This window comes from Anopheles gambiae, chromosome 2 (assembly GCF_943734735.2).
Source record: "Anopheles gambiae chromosome 2, idAnoGambNW_F1_1, whole genome shotgun sequence".
Classification (NCBI taxonomy): domain Eukaryota; kingdom Metazoa; phylum Arthropoda; class Insecta; order Diptera; family Culicidae; genus Anopheles; species Anopheles gambiae.
The window spans coordinates 49,107,262-49,127,924 of NC_064601.1; the positions used below are offsets into that span (position 1 = coordinate 49,107,262).

Sequence of the window (20,663 nt, forward strand, 5' to 3'; positions counted from 1 at the left end):
GATGTGCTATTCAGACGTCGTTTATTTTAACAGGATCGCCCGAGTTTACCGAACGGGACGTGGAGATATTCCGTCGCTATCTTACGTTCTGTGGCATTGGCATCCAGAATGCACAGCTGTTTGAAATGTCCGTCCAGGAGTACCGGCGCAATCAGATATTGCTCAATCTGGCCCGCAGCATCTTCTCGGAGCAGAACAACCTGGAGTGCTTGGTGACGAAGATTATGACCGAGGCCCGCGAACTGCTCAAGTGCGAAAGGTGTGCCGTGTTTCTGCTCGATCTCGACTGCGGCGAAGCGGTAAGTGTTGCGTCATTCAGGGAGCTTCCAAGCGGCGAGCTGCTAGACGACCCGGTAATAGCAATGCATGGTACCTAATCTGGTCTGAATTTTGCTCGCCATTCGCTTCACCGTACGCGTATGTTTGGGCTTTCCTTTCCCACCTTTGTACTCCCCACAAAATCACACAAATTCTACGATTTCTACGCCCCAAACCCAAGTGTGCATGTTTAGATGACGACTGCAATCGAAACACGTTGAAGGTAATCGCGTTTGCCAAAATAGAAAAGCATTCGCTTTTTAGAGTGTGTGTGTGTGCCACTAGTATGTCACCGAGGGACGGTGCGTTCACTGTATCGATTTGCGTGTGTAAATACGTTACCTGGTGCGTGCCCGTCTGACAAACCACGTGCCAAAAGCAATCGATCCAAACAAAAAAAGGGAAACTCCACCATTACAGAGCTTTCAAAGTGATCAATTATTTTGACAGCTGTCAGAAAAAACGCACTACACTCCACGCGCTTGGCTATGCGCGCCAAAGCAGGCCGTGCTAGTAGTACACGCAACTAGCAGCATACGCAACACAGCGCAACTGATCCAATGTTTTGCAGCACAAATGTGACGCTTCTATAAAAACGCACGCGTAAGCACGATGTAGATGATGTTGGTCATCCCAAACAGTATTCCATTGCCACACTTGGCGGTAATCGGGCACGATAAAACACACACCGGTAGTCACGTACGCACGCATTGCAATGTTGTTTATTGAGGGGGGGGGGGAGAGTATTTGCGCTTTGCTGACGTGCAAAAGAATCAATATTAAGGTACGAATGCAAAAAAAAACTCACAGGGACGTCATTCGGGGTGAAGGCTTTTTTGTTAATTAGAGTTTTCCGTGTTGTTTTTCGGGTACGATGAACACGGCAAGATTCATGATAACGCGCACGATAACACGCATTTTGCCTCGCGAGCACGAACACGTAGGAAATGCTTTGCTCACACTTTCGATTTCATCATGGTGGTCAGCAGGCATGAAACTCGCTATCTGCCGACGGTTTATCGAGGAGCGTCCCACGAAGACTAGAATAAACGGCAAAATGTGGGCGCGCTGTGAAACAGAAAGCAAGCGATATAAACTAGACTTCTTTAAGACTTCTCTTACCCCATCAAGAGCGGAGAATTATTTATATTGATTGTGCTGACAGCAACTTCTCGAATGGGTTAGTGTTCGAGTAGCACCTTAGCCCCCCAGAGCAACCCCAGGGACATTGTCACGCAATGGGGGTGGATATAGATCTCGAACTGAGAATGAGAAGTATAGCCTGAGAGCGTCACATCGGTAGAATAAAGTATGAGCAGTGAGCCAGCACGCAACGCGCCAGTGTCTCGTAAAACATTATTTCCTCTTTTTCTTTCCTTCTACGAAATGAAACTGGTTTTCAGAAATCGTTAGATATTGTGCTTGGCCAGCAAGCTTAGCGTTTTCGGAGGTATGTGACCTTCATAAGTAACGAAGGCATCATGATGGGTATCATAAGGGAATAGCAGTTACTGCAGAAAGGTATGGGAACATCGAAAACTTTATTAAAAATGTAAATGGATCGCTAGGAGGGTATAGTTAACATGTGTTGCTTTACTTTGTATTTCAAACTTCATCCTGCAACAGAGCGGCACCCCGTATGATAACAACCTAAGGCAAGCTAATTAGAATGCTTAAGCGCATTGATTCAAGCGCTTATCTTATCGCCGAATAAATCAAATCACATCCACATCATCTGCCATTTCCCAGCACACCTGAGCCTTGCGTGTGGTTAGAGGGTGTGATTGAATAAAGCGCTCTGCTTGCGTCATGCCTGCAGGATATGAAATCTCATTTTAGGGAAATTGATAAGCATGCACCATACCATGCCGCGGTAACGCTTGCCTACCTTCTGCTTCGTTCATTTTGTGACCTGCTATTTTCGATATTGATAAAACGGAGAAGAGAGCGGTGCGGTAGCGGGCTGGCTTGTGTTAATAATGATAAAAAAGAAAACAGTGAAACGAACACGAAGCACATCCTGCCGTGTTCAATTATTCTGCAGTGCACGCAGTCATTGAACAAGAATAATATGCAGACTCAAATGAAATCGAATCGTAATTAAGAGCGCCGAATGGGAAATGATTATTATTTTACTTTCAATTACCGTACGATAAAGCCAATGCGCTGTGTTCGTTTGGATTAATGTGTAAATGTACTTTTGCTTTTCGTGTCTCTTTTTTCACTCAAATATTGCTGTTCAAATTCAGACTCAATATTGACTCAAAAAGCATTTCTAGGAATTATTTTTATTTCATACAATAATGCTCTTCAGCAATGGAGCAGCCTGGTCATTTGTAGATTACCGCATCCATTCACAATGGCATACCAGGCGCACCAAATTAGGCACATATTTTTCTTCTACCGCTTTGAACACAAACCTAGAAAAGCCTGTTTGTCAGTGCTGTAATCATAATCGTGATTGCAATCTGTTTCATTGAAATTCACTCATTTTTATCGTTTTCCACTTTCTTTCCTCATCCGCATCGTTTCCGCACTCTGCATCCCGTCCGTCCGTCCGTCCGTCCGTTCGTCCGTGCAATGCTGATGGAAACGAACGAAATGACGGACGAAACCCTTGCCTCATGCCACCCCTAGAACCATCTCGAGCGGATATTGGAACGGCCGGAGAGAACTCATCAAACCGTTTCGCGCCGCACCAGCCACAACGTGGACGTGGAGGATGTGCTGCAGCAGCAGGTTTGTTCATTTGACCTTCTTTCCATACTCGTCGCAATTTCCATCATTGCGCTTTCAACTGTGTTTCGCTTCGCTAGAACGTTTCCATTTAAAATTTATTTGCTCACCCCGATTGATGTCCGAAATCGGGGGTGTTTTCCACTGCTGCAATCAAGGCTCAATCAAACCAAGCGAGTGGCAGCGAGCCTTCGTTTGAAATAAAAATGAGAAAAAAGCAGAAATAAAGTAAAAGCACCAAAAACTCCAAACGGCTGTAAAAAATAACAACCAGGCAAGGAAAAAGAAAATGAAATGGAAACGTTCAAGCAGATGGAAGAAAGATGATGAATTTCAACATCCCCTGCACGATGGGATTGAACGGATTCTCACCGTGATTCACCGTGTTTTGTTGTTGTTGTTGATTGTTATTTTCCTTGAATGTACTCGCCAGAACACGATCTCGACCCGGTTCACGATGATATTCGAGCTGGGCAGCAGTCATCAATCATCGGCCAATATACTGCGACCGTCCGTGAGCGACCTGAACAGCTCCATGCTGGCCCAGATAGCGGAGTATGTGGCTGCGACGGGCGAAACGCTCAACATTAGCGACGTGCTCGAGTGGCTAAAGGATAAGTCGATCTGCCAGCGGCAAACGGTCGTACAGCAGGCCCCGGCAGCGGACGGTACGGTCGCTACGACCGACAGCTTCGACGAGACGCACAGTGTTAAATCGATACTGTGCATGCCGATCATCAACGGTCAGAAGACGGTCATCGGTGTCGCTCAACTAATTAATAAGGTACATTCGGCAGAGCCAAAAAACACAACCATTGATAGCCATTGGCTAGCTTAACCTTGGCCCTAACCAATCCAACCTCTCCTCTACAAACCAACAGCAAAATGATCTACAATTTACCAACTGTGATATCTCCATCTTCGAGGCGTTCGCCATCTTCTGCGGGCTCGGCATCCACAATACGCAGATGTACGAGAGTGCCTGCAAGCTGATGGCCAAGCAGAAGGTCGCCCTCGAGTGTTTGTCGTACCATGCAACCGCTAGTCAGGATCAGACGCTGAAGCTGGTCAACGATACCATCCAATCGGCCGAGGAGTACAAGCTGTATAGTTTTAAGTTCATCGGTAAGTAAGATTTCGTAATCCAGCTCCAGCACCACGCAATCGCAACGCTTCGACGGACGCTGGCTGTTTTTGTCTTCCCTGGCACGACTAATTGGATTGCTGGTTCCCAAATTCCGACTTTCCAAGACGAGGTCAAGGAGCAGAAATTAGTGAGCCACGGAGGAGGACCCGAAGCGGACAGGAAATCCGATTTATTTACGAACCACACCATACCACCCGGTTCCCTTCTGGGCACCGCAGCGTATAATGATGTAAATTAATATTTTATGTGATTGTAACGGGCGCTTTTTGGGCGCCACAGGTGCGTTGGAATTGTGAAGGGGCCAACCACGACAAGGATAGAGCGGGAATGGACGCTCGTAATCGAGATGGTTTGTTTTGGTCAGTGGTCATTTAAGGCAGGCTCACACTGCTCAGCTTACAAACGACCGTTTGATGCGTCATCGTTATCGGTCTGGGAGAGAATGAAGCATTGGCCTTTTATTCAGATAAGTTTCGGTCCCGTCTTGGTACCGTCACACTTCCCACCAACCTGAGGGAGTCGGGTGTACAAGGAATACTAAATGTTCGTTAAATGAAAATGAACGGATTTCTCAGAACGCGGGTCGATTGATAGCTCAGCTTGCCGGGTTGGCTCGAACCAAGCCGAGTGTATGTGCCTGTTTGCTTGCACTTCCTGCAAGCAGTAGCAACAGGATTGTATGGTTGATGGTGTCCCGGCCTGGTATCAATGCTCTTTGAGCTCTCGGGGGTTAATGGATTTTTAGCGCTCACATTCAACGCTAATTGGAAAAGCACATATCCTCGTTTGCTGCCGTGTCCTTACAATGCTTCTACTGTTCAATCTCCGCGAGATCATCAGCGATGCTGTTCGCATCGTTTTACGTGGCCGTTCTCTTACCGTACTTTGCCGTTGCTCTCGCGCTAGTTGGCATAATTAATGGAACAACCAATGGAAAACGCCATCGCAAAGGACTTCTAGTTTCCCTTTTTCGTTTTGCTAGAGCTAGTTTCCCTTTCGATGTATGGCCCCGTTCGGCTATCAAGCACGCCGCTGGAATATGGTTACCAGTGGCTCGTTTGATATCGGTCGTACCGACCGTTCGTGCTTTTGATCGTTGCTTCCATACCGGGCTGGCCAAGCGTATTGCCGGAGTGTTTCCACCCGATCCATGCTAAAGGATTGCTGCGGGAGCCGATGGCAAATCTTCCAAGTGACGGAAGAATATCTTTCACGCGCGAACCACGCACGGAATGGCATGAAGGGAATTTAATCACGATCACACATTCATCAAGCAACTAGGCGGTGCTGAATTTTTCATGAGCTCCTATCTCACACCCTGCACTCATTCTTTTTATGGGAATCGCTTGGAGGACGTGTACAAGCCACCACCCACCGATGTGGGGTCGATTCGTTTTGCTTTTGCATCGCTCATTCCCGGCGTGGTTTCAAGAAGCAATGCTTTACGATGGGCAGGGGAGTGAGTTTGAATTTCCGCCTGCGAATGTGTGTGTGCGTGTGTGTGAGTATATGTCGTACGTGTTTTGTACGGCTTTGTGTGATCCGGCTCAGGAATTTGAACTTCGGCTAGAGTGCGTTGGGGCGTTGGGCAACACAGAGGAAACATAAAAAGAAGTGAAAACAAGTGCTTCCAAATGCAGGCACGCTTGCGGGGCCGGCACTGCCGGCAAACAGATGCTTAGCAACTGTCACGTCGCATATAAATATATATTTTTTCGAGTGCCCGCTCCAGTGGATATGATATATTGTTTTATCTTCCTAATATCCTCGGGCGTGAGGGATCAAATGCTGAATAGCTTAGCGTTGTGCGTTGAGAGTGTCTTTGTTTTCTATTTTTATTGTATCTATATTATTGTTGTATCATTTAAACTTCATTAAGCCTCTCTTCAAAGACAAAAAGATAGAAAGAAAGAGAGACAAAATAAGAGAGATTATTATAATAATTATTATTATTAGACTGCACTAGTAGCAAGTAACAGTCATAAAGGAATAATTATTATTTATTAAACGATAAAACTAAATCCACAAGAAGTAGGGGAACATTTTGGAACCGTTTCCTTGCAAGGCAGATTTAGAAAAAAACTGGTGCTCTGATAGAAAAGGTTCCATAATAAAAGAAGAACAGTAATACACCGAATAAAATAAACGGTTTACCATTTTTGGTATGCTTCTGGTGCTTCACGGTGGTGTTTGTTTTGAAAAATAAGAGCGAATAATAACAAAATTTTAAACAGAAACCCTGATGTAATTAGGTCAAAATCTCGGATTATGAGAGTAGGTTTTTTATTTTTATGTTTGAGTCAGATAATTGCCCGGAATGTGTGTGCTTGTGTTTGAACATTTAATGAAGGGTTATTGGATAAATAAATATTGAATGGATGATTGGTATTCAATTACAATAATCTGCTTCGATTTGTATTAAATTGTCGCAGTGTATTAAACATTAAACATACAAAAAAGTCTTTCGGTAAAAAGTAAGATCTCTTCAATTGTATAAAACATCATCGCTCTTGTTCCCTTCTTCTTGATCAGCGACGAGGAAAACAACTTTTTAGAAAAACTGGATCTTGGACAATCTCGCTCAAATAAAATAATTTACAGCGAAACAAAAACAATCATCACAAAAACTAAAACAAAAACACGTATGCAAAACACATACTATTTTCTTTAACCGCTCTATTTTTTTTGCTTTCAATCTGCCTTTACAGACTTCGATCTCGACGACGATGACACATGCCGGGCAGCGGTGCGGATGTTTCTGCAATGCAATCTGGTTCAGCAATTTCACATTCCCTACGACGTAAGTGGCAGTTTTATAGGGTTCCAACTCCGGGTGGATGGGTGCGTGTGTTTTTTTTTGTTCTCTCCACACCTCTCTTATGCCTTTTCGATCGGCTCAAGACAATCCAATCGTTTGAGCCGAAGCGCTTCGCCCGTATGAGGTAGAGGGCAGGAATTTATGTGCCCCGGTAAAATACGATTACGAGCTAGCGAGCTCGCCACTCACACACTCATACGCACACACACTGGTCAGTACGTTGGATGGGTTGGGTCAAACGGTTTGATATTGCAAGTCCGGCCCACTTCGACCTCGCTCGAAAGCTGATTAGAGTCATCGTAAATCTCCATTCGCTTGGGCAGCGCCGAAAAGTGGATCTTCTCTTAGAAGAGATGGGAATAAAAGGGCAGGGGACAAGGGAGTGTTTTTTTTTTGGCGATTCGTTATCCCGAGATCAAGTCTCTGGACAATGTCACGTGAACGAACCAGGCGCACATGCTCTAAACGCGCTTGCCCTTCCCATACTTTCCCTTTTTAATTACATTCTATCCTGTGTGACCCATCGCTGACGAGCCGCTATCCAGAACGAAGCCCGAGCTTTGAACCGGCCATTTCAAAAGCCCTTGCACAAACACACACACTCTATCATACATACGACCGGTGACATGGTAACGTGGTTTTTGTGCGCCCCTGTTGTTGCAGGTCCTGTGCCGCTGGATACTGAGCGTGCGGAAGAACTACCGTCCAGTGAAGTATCACAACTGGCGCCACGCACTGAACGTGGCCCAGACCATGTTTGCGATGATGAAAACCGGCAAGATGGAACGCTTCATGACGGATTTGGAAATTCTCGGCCTGCTCGTCGCCTGCCTCTGCCACGATCTCGACCACCGGGGCACGAACAACGCATTTCAATCGAAAACCGACAGTCCGCTGGCCATCCTGTACACGACCAGCACGATGGAGCATCACCATTTCGATCAGTGCGTCATGATACTAAATTCCGAGGGTAACAACATTTTCCAGGTGAGTGGTAACGTTTGGTTTAAGGGGGTTGGGCGGCTATTTGGTCCGTCTGTGGGATCGATTCTGCATTGTTGGTCAAATCTCTTTCCGGTTCAGTTGTGTGCACGTGCGTAATACGTTTGGAAATTTGTTTTTCCAATTAGAGGAAGGCTTTGGGGATTTTTCATTCGCTCGCCTTACCGTGTCATTCAAATGGAGCCGGTTGGGAAAAAAGTGAGCCCGGATGTAGCTTGATGTAATGTACAAGTTGTAAAACAATACTTTTTTTGCATATTGATTGAAAATCGCTCCTAAAAAGTAAAGTTGAACCAAATTTTGTCTATATCGTAAATAGTGAAAGTATGAATATTATATCGACCAAAATGATTGATGTAGGTTTCTTTTGATTGAAGTGTTGATATTAGTCGAATTACTTGTATTATTAGTTACATATATTTAGTTTTTAGTATGTGATAATCATCACTCCAACCTCTTTCTTGTGATATGAGTACATATTCATTGATTTTTTTAGTATTCTTAAATGCTACTTATTTATAATTTATAATTTAATAATTAGCAGTCTTATGATTGTACTGTATTCAATTTGATATAGCTTTTTCGTACGATGCGAATGAACAACTTAAACATAATCCAAATAAGGGTTTACGATTTGTTATAGGCTGTAATTGGCAAGTCACAAAATGTCCAGTGTTGAATTCTAAATTTATCATAAATTTGAAACATAAAACGTATTTTATGTCGACTATGAAACAAATCGACAAGAGGCTAGAATCATACCATCAAGCACCTGCCCGTTAGATCAGAATCGTTCAACCCGGAACCTGTTTTCCTTATCTACAATTTGCAAGCAAATTATGGCTCCAGTTTATTACACCCATAGTAGGTTTTTAATTTTTGTTGTTACGAAACACCATCCGGCACCAACTGCTGTTTGCTTGCTTTTCTCATGCGCAAAAAAAACTCATGAATACGGAAGCAGGATGGTTAAACACATCAAAAATCGATATAATTCGTTTGAAATTGGTGACAGAATATTGGTACTGGGGCGGAACGAGAACGCATTCCATCGGAACAGCTTCGTTACCGATCGTTGAGACGTATATGTGTAGTATGCTAGTCGACCTATACGCCCCAGACCTCATACGGAGGGGTTAAAAATGAAGGAATAAGAAATCGTTTGCCTGTTTGTTGTAGTCTCATTCTCTCGCTCAACATTTGCCACGACGAAAGCGAACCTTCCGGAGGGTGGATCATAAAATTGCAGATATATACGATGGCAAAATGGAAATGCCACATTCATATATTCCAAAAACCCCAGTCTGCTCTGTGTCTGTTCCCTTGCTATGGCATATGTTTAGTGCTATCTTTCTTGTAAAATTATGATTGCAATCGTTTTTTTCCTGGCGAACTAAATTCTCTTGATTTAGCTTCAAAAGCTGACTCCAGTAAGCTGTTGTGTTCTGTAGCGGAATTGGCTCTTCCATTGATGATAACAGGTTTTAGTTATTTTGGCTAGTTTTAACGAAACCCTTTGCTTAAAGTGATGGGTTATGACGCCAGGAGTTGCTTTGTGTTTTCCATTAATTTATGATTTCGGCAATAAGCATGATTGTGAACGGATGGAAAAAACAATGGAAAGGTACACTGTAAATTACTGTGAAGTACAAAAGAATGAATTGATTTTTCTTTTACTTTTCCTCAAAAACAAAAACAGAATGGCTAGCAAAAAGCAAAGAAAATAAAAAGTAAAGCAATAACGCCGCTTAAAGCTGCAGTAAGCGTTCAACACACTATCAAATGTTTCATGCTTTATAACTGGCGAAGGTGAAACGGTGACATGGTGCATGTGTGACTGAGTGAAGTTTCACACATTCTTTTTAACGCATTCTCTTTCTACGTGTCTGGGTTACCCCATTTATAAACAAAAAAAACGGCTCTTTTGCGTCCTTTGTTCTTTGTTGAGCGTGTGAAATTGCGATTTTTCTAGCGAATCTTTTCACACTCTGCTCCATGTGCCATAGTCTCTGCTTTTGTAAATGTATCTTGCCTTTATCATGGCAACGATGGGTCCAATAATAAAATAAAAAAGGAAAAGAACATCTAGCACCTAGCTTATAGTAGAGCTACCCCTAATGAGTACTTTTCACACCGGTTTGTGAAGTACTCGTTCGATAGAATTACGCAGGTAGGCCTGTCAATATACCGCAATGCAGGAAATGCTTTTAATTATTCAACCCAGCAACTACGCACGATCGCTTTACGCTTAGACGAGCCGAACCCTGGCAAGCCTTTAAGTGATAGATCAAACGAAACCCTTTACGACCTATTTTAATGTTTCAACCAACCACTAGGGTAGTGTACAATCGTTGGAAGTGGTCCGCGTTTAACAATCCCCAGGAATGGAATCGATTCTCTACGCCAAGAAAAAACTAAAACAGATGCAGTAATGGAGCATGTTTGTTTTGAATGTTCCATGGCAGGCACTGTCCCCGGAAGACTTTCGCACGGTGATGAAAGTCGTCGAGACGGCCATCCTGTCGACGGATTTGGCGATGTACTTCAAGAAGCGCAACCAGTTCCTGGAGCTGATCGAGAACGGCGAGTTCGACTGGCAGAGCGAGGAGAAAAAAGAAAGTGAGTAGAATGGTGTCCTTCGCTGTCCTATATGGTGCATATTAGCTTTAAGAGAGTTTTCCATTTGACCTGCCATACTAATAATGCATCTGTTTTTATTACCCTACTACACACTATACTCTCCCCTCAATCCCTCTATTTCTCTCTCTTCCAACCATAATGCACCCTGAACTTAGTCCTGTGCGGCATGATGATGACGGCATGCGATGTGAGCGCCATTGCGAAACCGTGGGAGGTTCAGCACCGGGTGGCCAAATTAGTGGCGGACGAGTTTTTCGACCAAGGCGATCTGGAGAAGCTACAGCTCAATCAGCAACCCGTGGCGATGATGGATCGGTAATTTGTTTATTTCATTATACGATTGCGTTGCGGTTGTGTTTTGCTTTCAATTTTGGCGAAGGGTTAATGCTGTTACTTGCGGTAAAATCCCCCACAGCGACGTTCGCTCGATCACGGCAGAAGCGGATATGATAAAATATGACCAATAATCCAAGCTAATGAAACAGTTTTCGCTTTCGCAAATCAAAGCACGGTGTTAGTAATGCAAGCGTTCAATTTTCCTCCCCATCGAGCATCGGGTTTGACGCACAGTGTTGATGTGTTTTGTGCTGGCGGTTATTTTTATCATTGTTCTCGGAAACCTCGAGCCCTCTGTCAGTTGGGGAGCTTGCAATTACAAAACAGTCGCACTCTCCCCCCGCAGAGTAGCGCCAAATTTTTGGAACATCCCTGCAGGGCTTAGACGGTAATTGAAAAATAAGCCTTTCTTATCCTCTCTACGCAACTTTCAGCTGATGGAGTTGCCAACCTAAAAATGCCCCTTAGTGGTGTAACTGATAAACGTGTGATCGACTGATGTAAGGATGAAATTGGTGTTTTGTGTACCGACAGGATTCAGCTCGTTGAGTGCTGAATGAAGTTTACTGGGTACTTTTAGTAATACTTTGGATATCAGAAGAGCTTTAGAGAACACGTATCAGTTTTGTAAACACGATTTTTTTATCTCAGTTGACCAGTTTTGAAAGACGAACTTTATTGGAATAAAAATAAAAAGAGTAGGAATACTGTATCTGAATTACTACTAGTATCTTTTACCTTAACAGCTATCATATTGAGTTATTCAGTATTCATATGATCAACTCCCTACTAGCTACTACTAGTATAACTAGCTACTTGAGAAGGTACGGGAATACTCCTTATTACTTTTTCCTAATATCGAATCAGCATAAGATAAACATGTCTTATTATAGAGGTGTATTTTTATAGTGTATTTTATACAGTTCCAAAAGATTTGTTTCCTTATCTTGCTTCCCTTGATATTTCATCCCGGAAAGCTAAAAATTCATGCCCAATTAAATATTTTACTAGTTTGGCGTGTGGTGTTATGTAAAGTATTGACATGATTTCAGCTATTTTCTGTCAATTCTCTAAACAAAAAAAAAACAGGAAAAAATGATAAACGGTAGATAATGGTATTTTCAAAAGCAAGAATATAAGTAAAGAGTAAGTAAGATATTATTTCAACATTGATCCAACTTCTCTAAAGGTATCGTCTACTTTTGATTATTGTTTGGATAAGTGATTATATTTAAAATGAAACCTTTATAAAAGTAAACTCAAGGGAGCAGATTAGAAATTTTCGCTTATTGATGTGTCTCTTGTATATTTTTAAATAACCATCATTTTTAACTAACAGCATTCAACGAACGCTTACTATTGATTTTTTTTTAAATTGCTTAATTATTTGCACTATATAATTACGGAGTACAGAAAACTGAAAGAGAAATCGCATCCATTATGCTTCAAAGCACAATAGCTCGATACTAATGGCGGGAGCTCGGAAACGGACCTTCCCGATTCCGATGCCGTGTTCGGAATCAATTTCGAAGCCGATTCTGATGCTGGGATTGATTCCGATTCCGGAGCAAATTTCGGAGCCGATTCCGGAGTTGATTCCGGAGATGACTCCCGAGCCGATTCAAGAGCCGATTCAGGAGTTGAATTTGGAATCGATTCCGGAATTGGAATAGGTTCCGGAATCAGAATCGGCTCCTGGGAATCGACCTGGGAATCGCAATATGTTTCAGTTACAGAATCAGAATTGACTCCAGAATTTGAATTAGCTCCAAAATGAGAATCAGTTCTTGAATTAAAATAAGAAGTTTCAAAAGCGAAATCAGTCCGGGAATTTCCATGTGAATGGATTGTTTACATTTAAATTTTGATTCTTTGTGGATATCAATACGTAGCATCATTGGATCCAAACGTCTCATCTTATTGAGAAGACGAAACCGACTCCGATTTCGAAGCCGATTCTTATTTCGGTGCCAATTCAGATTCTAGAGCCAATTTCGATTCCAGAATCAATTCCGATTCCGGAACCGATTGCGATTACTGAATCGATTATGATTCCGTAGCAAATTCCGGAGCCGATTGCGATTATGGAGCCGATTCCGATTCCGGAGCCGATTTCGATTCCGGAACCAATTCCGGAGCCGATTCCGACTTGAATGCCAATTCCGATTCTGAAGCCAATTCCGGAACCATTTCCGAAGACGATTCCGGAATTGATTTCGGAAACTGATTCCAGAGTTACTATGCCTGATTCATACTTCACAAGGCCCTAATAGTAATGACAGTGCCCAATTGAGGGTTTACGTCGCCCGAAACAAAAATTATGGCTTTGACGATGCCGGATTGGCTAGGTAAACAAGATTTATTTTAAGTAAAATAAGTGGTTTATATTTCTCTCTTTTCTTTTTGAAAAATGTCACAACTTAACTAAATAAACTAAATGTAATCAACCCATCCGTCAATTTGACTGGTTCCGTAAAGATAGGCATACCTCATATGTATCTCAAAATTTATGGATGAAAATAAAACTTATGCTACAAACTCATAGTATGATTAACAATGATACATTTACGAAAAGTAAAAATCAAGATTAAACAAAGTGTATTTTTAGTATTTCATTTCAAAGTTTAAATTCCGTCAAATTGACGGGTTCCATAAACCTAGTGTTAAAGTCATGCAAGTTTTTGTTTGATATGGCTGATCAAAATACTTCCTGAGATGAGTTATTGGGTATCGCTCAAATCGAATAAAAATAGCAGAATCATCTGAGTAATAGTGATCTGGACATAAACACACTTAATCGATAATTTGTACATAAAAATAACAATAATTAGGTTTACAAAGGTTAGCTGACAAAGGTTGACTATCGTGCAAAAACATGTTAATAATTTCTTATTTAAATTTAAATTTTTATTTCACTGTCCCTTTATTTTATTTCTGTCGTTTGCTCGTTGTTGATGTTGTTGAGGTTTACAATAAAGGCAATTTAGGAGGTTTCATTTAAAACTAATATTGATTCATGTGTAATTTAAAAATCAATTGCTCAAGGAATAGCTTTTTTTAATTACAACCCAAATTTTAAATATATTGCTTGTTTGGGCATCCTTACTACTGAGCTCTTATTATCACTGATACTGATGTTGTTCGTGACATGCATAAAACCGTATGGTTCAGTTTATTGGTTTATTGGGAGCGATAATAATTGGCAATCCAAACAAAACTTGTAATCTTACAAGAGAAGCTCTTTTAAGAGATAAGTTAAGACAAAATTATTTTCCACACGACCTATGCATACCAATAACATGGAACAGGATGTAAAGAAAGAAGTGTAAAACTCTTATAGAAAACAAAATGTTGTGCTTAATCATGTTGCTCAGATGTTTTAAGGAGTAGAAAGTTGATAGACCACCGCAAACCATTATTAGACCCCTGGGAATATTTTATTTCCAAAGCAACAATCACCGTGCTGTCTTCAAGCCTACAGCTTCCCACTCCGAAAATAGTTTGTCTCGAGTAAATCAACTCCCTCCTACACTTCCCATCAATCGTAAACGGGCTTATTACAGCAGGCCGATGAGTCCTATTCCCTTTTGCCATTGCCCCTCCAGCTGATAATCCACGCGGCACGGTACGGCTGGTGCCAATTGATTGGGAGCTCTACGCGGAACGTAACCAAATTACGCGCAGCATCCGAAGCACCCACCGTCACCACGCTGCGGCCAATCGTACCCGGAGTCCGGCTGAATCTTGCCGTGGCACGTAAAATATTAACGGTGCCCCGAAGATGCCGGGTAACGGCCGAAAGCGTGCGAAACCGTGCCGCCCGTGTCGTCCCAGCGGGCACATAACTTTAATTAACTGCCGGGAGTCGCCGGAAGATAATTTATCCCTGAGCCGCGGCCCGTGACCATGCTCACCACGTCCTGGGGATTGTGGGGAGGAGAAGGGAAGGACATGTGGAGTGGGCTGCATTACGATAGCGTTATCGATACGCCGTACCCTGCAGGGGTGATGCGAACGCCAGTACGGAGCGATCATAAAATCCATCACCATGACGTGCGTAACGCTGGGCGGCCGATGCCGTCGCTGATTCGTGTTGCTATTTATTCCTCCAAGCTTTTCCGTTTTCTGTGCCTTGTTTGTGTGTGCGTGTGTGGTTTGTTTGTGGTGCCGGGTTTACCATTTCATCTCGTTGTGTTTCCCACAGCGAGCGCAAGGACGAGCTGCCCAAGATGCAGGTCGGATTCATTGACGTCATCTGTCTGCCGCTGTACAAGGTGCTGACGGAAGCGTTCCCCTGGATCAGCCCACTGTACGAGGGTACGATGGACAACCGACAGCACTGGCACGATCTGGCCGAGAAGGTGGAGATGGGGCTGACCTGGATCGATCACGACACGATCGACAAACCGGTGGAGGAGTTTGCCGGTGAGTTTCGTTGACAGCTTGTGGGTGTGTTGGGTTGGTATATTATTTTAACCTCTTTCTGCGCTCTTTTTTTTCAACTTCAAGCTGGAAAGGAACCGTTAGCCGACATCGAGTTCACGGTAACGACGCTCAACTGTGCCCACCCGGAAGACAAAACCGAAACGACGCCCGTGCACGAGCGGAAGCCACGCTTCAGCAGCCTGCGCAAGACGGGTGCGCTTGGGAAGGCCGTCCGCAACAAGCTCTCCAAATCGGTGCACCACAATGCGCCGGCCACCGGTAGCGAGCGACCATCGTCGATTATTTCCCAGCCCGGCAGTACCAAGAGCGGCACGGACGACGGCATGCCAACACCGGTCGGTGGCGATCACCCTGTGGTGGCGGCTGGACTGGAGACTAAGGATCACGGCACCGATCAGCACCACGAACAAGCGATGTCACACTCTGTCCCGGTGACACCGGCCAGCGGGATGCCTCCGACACCGGTGCAGGACGGACCGGCGACACAGCCACCAAAGCATCCCACCAAGCCGGTCAAGAAGCGCTCCAAGCTGTGCATGCTGTTGTGACCCAAGTTTTACACCGACTCGTCGGATGATGCCGGCAGTGGCAGTGGATCAGCCGCCGACAGGGAGAACGCCGTCTAGAGCGTATGTGTGTTTGTGTGTGTGAGAGAGCCGCAACGGTGAAGACGTAAGCCATTTAGCTCAGACGCCGTCCTCCCGGACTTGACCGTATTGTAGCGTTGTTTTTCGTGTTGTAGCGAAGAAAAAAAAACACATTCCGTAAACCAGCGGACCAGTCATGGGAATCTGGAAAGGGGAAGTGACTGGAGAGGAAGTAAAACGAATAATCGGATCGCTTTTTGGTCACGCTGTTTTAGCATACACGATACAAATTTTCGAACAACCCTGTTGATGCGGGGCTGTTTGGACACAAGGCTGTTAGTTCAATGTTGGTTCTTAGTCCTAGTTTTTCCTAGTGTGAAATTTGTAATAGTTACGCTGTAGTTATAAATATGCTCAAAAGAAAATCCCAAAGAGTGTAAGGGCGGTGGACATGTCTGGGAGTGGTTTGCAAAGGAAGGACAAGGAGAGCTTCCCCAGCCGGCCCAACCGGATAGGATACATCTAATGGTCAATTTAGGAAACTTACCATACATAACACCACCAGACAACGGTAGGACAGTAAATTCTTTCCTGTCCTTACTTGTTATGCAAATGAGAATAGGAAAGAGAATGTGACGTGAAAAAATTGAAGAAAAAAAAAACATTCACACAACCCAACCTCCCACAGAAACCAATTGGTGTTAGCATCCGTGTGTGAGTGTCTGTTGCACTGTGTTGCATGTTGAATCCCGGGTCAGAGAATGCAAAAACAATCCCCCTCCTCCCTCTTCCCCATCTGAAACAAACATACAAATGAACCGAGCCAGCGGTTTTCGGTCTGACAGGTTCTGGTGGCAGAACGAAAGTCCTAGTCATTAGTGGTCGTTTCTAGCATGCCATGATTTCGTAGATATTAAGCACTCAGTATAAGTGTGTGTGAGAGAGAGAAAGAAAGAGAGAGAGAATGATAAGTACAGAAAGAGAGATAGAGAGAAAAAGCTTACCACATCCTTGGTGTACCGAATTTTTGTCGGTGTATTAGTGATTGTGGTTGCTGTGGCAACACGAATGTGACTGTGGTTCCCTTTTTCCCTGCAGCTTCTCTACCGGTTGTTGTGGGTTTCTGTGTGAAAATTGAGACAGAGAGAGAGACAGAGAGAGAGAGAGATCGTTTTGCGTTGTTATTCGTTAAGCTACAACAGACCATAGCAGATAGATGTTAGAGTACATTGAAACCAAAGCAAAAGTCGGTGTAGTTTGCTGTGAGCCGCGAAAGAGACAAACTCCAAAAATGGTAGAACAAAACATTGTCCATAAAAAGCACTGGACGGGAATGTGTACCACTGCAAAGGTGGAAAACCGTCGCAGGACCAGACCGGCAAGTGATGGTACGATTATCGCTGGCTTGTAAGCTGGAAAAGCTCGTTGCATGGAATCGTTACGCTGATGAAAGCTTGCCGATAAGAATGTGATGTGGGGAGACGGGCAGCGTAGCGGCGCCCCGTGCAGCCAACAATCGTCCTTTAATGCAGTCCCACCTAGTGGAATGACACAAGCTCTTGTTTCCCCTAGCAATACTACTAGCTCCGCACATCGCGCTTTATGCACTGGTGCTATTGTTTTGTTTGCAGTTGTTGCGCTTTCTCGTCGTAAGGTTGAAAGCATTTTATGCTAAGAGAGGAACGAGAGGACGAACCAGCAAGGTGGTTGGTGACGCTTTTGTTAGTATTTCTTAGTTTACCATTTTACTTTTCTCGTTTTTGTTCGCATTGTTCGCATGATCTGTTGTACATTTCAGGTTTAAATGCTTGGTTGTGCTCTGTTACGCGAGTGCTACTGATTTTAGTAGAGCTTTTTTGAACGCATTGTGCTAGTAGTTGGGTTTTCTACACCCGAAACAATTCAATCCATTGTGTGGGAGATATGAATGTGAAGTTTGGAGCATGACTGTTAAGAAGAACAAGGTTAAAGTGTACGTTAAAGGGTGAATCCAAAGCATCTATTGTTCTTTGTCGCTTGATCGCTCCTGCAAATTATAAAACAATCCACCATGTATCGTTGCGACTGAAATTTGGAGACGTTTTGAAGCAATTGTATAGTTGATCTAGGATCTTCTTAGTAAAAAAATACAGACATGCCGGAAGCATCAAACATGTTAGTAGCAAGAAAATAAAAAAAAAAAACATGTTGCTACCCTCCCAAAGATGGTTTGTTAGAAAGTTTTTCAGCTGGCTTAGCAGATGATGGTGCTGATAGAAAAATCAATCTAAACCGTATGAAACGGCATGCTAAACAAATCAGTAATTATTAAATGCGCGGAAAATAGTACACTTTGCATGTTCCAATAATAATTAGCTGCTAAAAGAACAAAAACAAAACAAAAAAACAAATACCGTGTCTTTGATGGTTAGAAACATTTTTGTGATTATATATCGATATACTTTTTTGTGATGCAGCAAACTTCAGTCCATGCATGGAGACAAGAGCGTACGAAAGGGTACGAAACACTCCTATCGGCGAAAGGCAAGAGCAATGGAGCGAAAGAGAGAGAAAAAATATTGTAAGCACTGAATAATATGGGGGACATTTATTTTATTTCAAAACATCCGAACATATTTTATATAAAAACTCTTTCTCTTCTCTGGCACAACAACCGTTGTCGGTCAAGGCCTGCCTGAACTACACGTGAGCTTACCCATGGCGTGATAATCAGTCCTACGTATAGGAGCACAATTCATTCGGGGCTTGAACCCATGACGGGCATGTTGTTAAAGTCGTAAAATTTAACGATTGGACCAAAATAAAAACAATTCACATCAGTCTAACTCTAACCGTGATCGCCAAAAAATGACCGATCAAAGAACAACTGTTCTGGCATCTGTAATATCTTGGCACTATTAGACAAGAATCAGAGCATCGAAAGATAGACCAGTTCCGAATAGCCGGCGTCCCAAAGCGACAAGGAGTTCCAAATGTTGTTGAAAATGAAGACCGAGGGAAAAGTCGCTACATCGCTCCGTTCGCTTGGTCGGGAGGTCTATGCAATCGGCCCAACAGTGAAATAGTACCTGGGAAACATGACCAAACATATCAAGAATCAGAAATCGCGTTCACTAACTTCGTTGAAGCAAGCAATGACGCCAAAACTCAATGCGATTATTTAAGGAGAATTTTGGCGGAGTTTTGATATGACACTCTAGTCCGCGATCCGGTCCAACATCACAGCTGTGTCCCATCGACATTTTCTGTTCTAACATGATGCAAAAGCTCTATTGTAACAATTTTGTTGCGAAAAATGAGAAGGAAAATCGAAGGTGGATCGTAACAACATCCGTACACGCATGGCGGACGAAGGCCATGGCGAATGATTCGGATATGCTCCAGGTTGATGTCAATTCTGCATTGCCTTTGACAGGGTCAAGCCCTACTTATTGCTTGCAAAATTATTAAAATATGGTGCACACTCAAATTGTTAAGCGTGGTTAGAAAACTATCTAATAAACCATTGGATTAAAGTAAAAATTGGAACAAATTTTTCTGACCCTTGCTGTAACTTTTCTGGTGTTACATTTGAGTACATCTGAACCCACGGATATTTTTTATGTAACATTTTAGGCCGCGTGGTCAATGTGTCAAGCACGTCGATGTGACATGGCCCAGTCAACAATTATTCTCCAGGATGCTCGGTCCCTGCCTGCAGCCTCCCATCCATGCAGACACCCGAACTCCAACTGATCTTGCTTCACCTGGTCGAGCCATCGAGTTCGCTGTGCTCCCCTGCGCCTTATGCCGAACTAGAGATCGCTGTCGAACACCTTCTTGGTGGGGCATGAGTCCGGCATCCTCATGCCATGCCCCAGCCATCGTATCCTGCCAGCCTTTGCCACCGTCAGGATGCTCGGTTAGCCGTACAGCTCAGCAAGCTCGTGATTCATTCTTCTCCTCCACGCTCCATACTCGAACACACCGCCAAAGATGGTCCGGAGGATGCGTCGCTCAAACACGCCCAGAGCGTTTGCATCCTCTGCTCGGGTGGTCCAGGACTCGTGTCCATAGAGGACTACCGGGCGAATCAATGTGCGATATATCTCATATTTCGTGCGGGCTTCAAGTCTTCTAGATCTCAGCAGTCGGTGAAGCCCATCGTATGCCCGATTCCCCTGAACAATGCGTCTCCGGATTTCGCTGCTGATGTCGTTGTCCCAAGTAACGACCGTCCCAAGATAGCAAAACTCCTTTATTACCTCGAGATTGTCGCCGTCAGTCAATACACTGCTTCCCAGATGGTCTGAGTCACCGGCAAGCAGGTACTTCGTCTTCGTCGCATTGATTCTCAATCCAATTCTTGCTGCATCGCGTTTGAGTCGGGTGTACGCCTCACACACCTTCGCTGTTGTCCTGCCGATGATGATGTCATCACCTTGCCTCAGACCTCTGTGAGTTTCGGACGATTCCGACGTCAAGTTCGACACTCTCACCTTGCACTGCACCCCGTTCATGGTGGCCTCTAACAGCCGGATCAACTTCCCAGGGAAGTGGTACCGCTGCATGATGCTTCATAGCTCCTTCAGGACTATGGTGTCGTAGGCCGCCTTGAAGTCGATGAACAGGTGGTGCGTTGGGATCTGGCGCT

General features: G+C 43.8%; 1 protein-coding gene across 8 annotated transcripts in view; it reads left to right on the forward strand.

Annotated features, from left to right (window-relative positions):
* The window catches only part of LOC1273943 (cGMP-specific 3',5'-cyclic phosphodiesterase), a 52,905-nt gene extending 34,300 nt beyond the window's left edge, over positions 1 to 18,605 (forward strand). For all 8 annotated transcript variants that reach the window (XM_061650949.1, XM_061650948.1, XM_061650950.1 and 5 more), the window contains exons 6-15: positions 34 to 299; positions 2,956 to 3,057; positions 3,488 to 3,838; positions 3,936 to 4,179; positions 6,910 to 7,001; positions 7,683 to 8,006; positions 10,487 to 10,640; positions 10,817 to 10,976; positions 15,202 to 15,422; positions 15,507 to 18,605. In XM_061650949.1, coding sequence (XP_061506933.1) covers positions 34 to 299; positions 2,956 to 3,057; positions 3,488 to 3,838; positions 3,936 to 4,179; positions 6,910 to 7,001; positions 7,683 to 8,006; positions 10,487 to 10,640; positions 10,817 to 10,976; positions 15,202 to 15,422; positions 15,507 to 15,991 — 2,399 coding nt within the window. In that variant the 3' untranslated portion in view covers positions 15,992 to 18,605. The remainder of the gene's footprint in view (positions 1 to 33; positions 300 to 2,955; positions 3,058 to 3,487; positions 3,839 to 3,935; positions 4,180 to 6,909; positions 7,002 to 7,682; positions 8,007 to 10,486; positions 10,641 to 10,816; positions 10,977 to 15,201; positions 15,423 to 15,506) is intronic.
* The last annotated feature ends 2,058 nt before the right edge of the window (positions 18,606 to 20,663 follow it).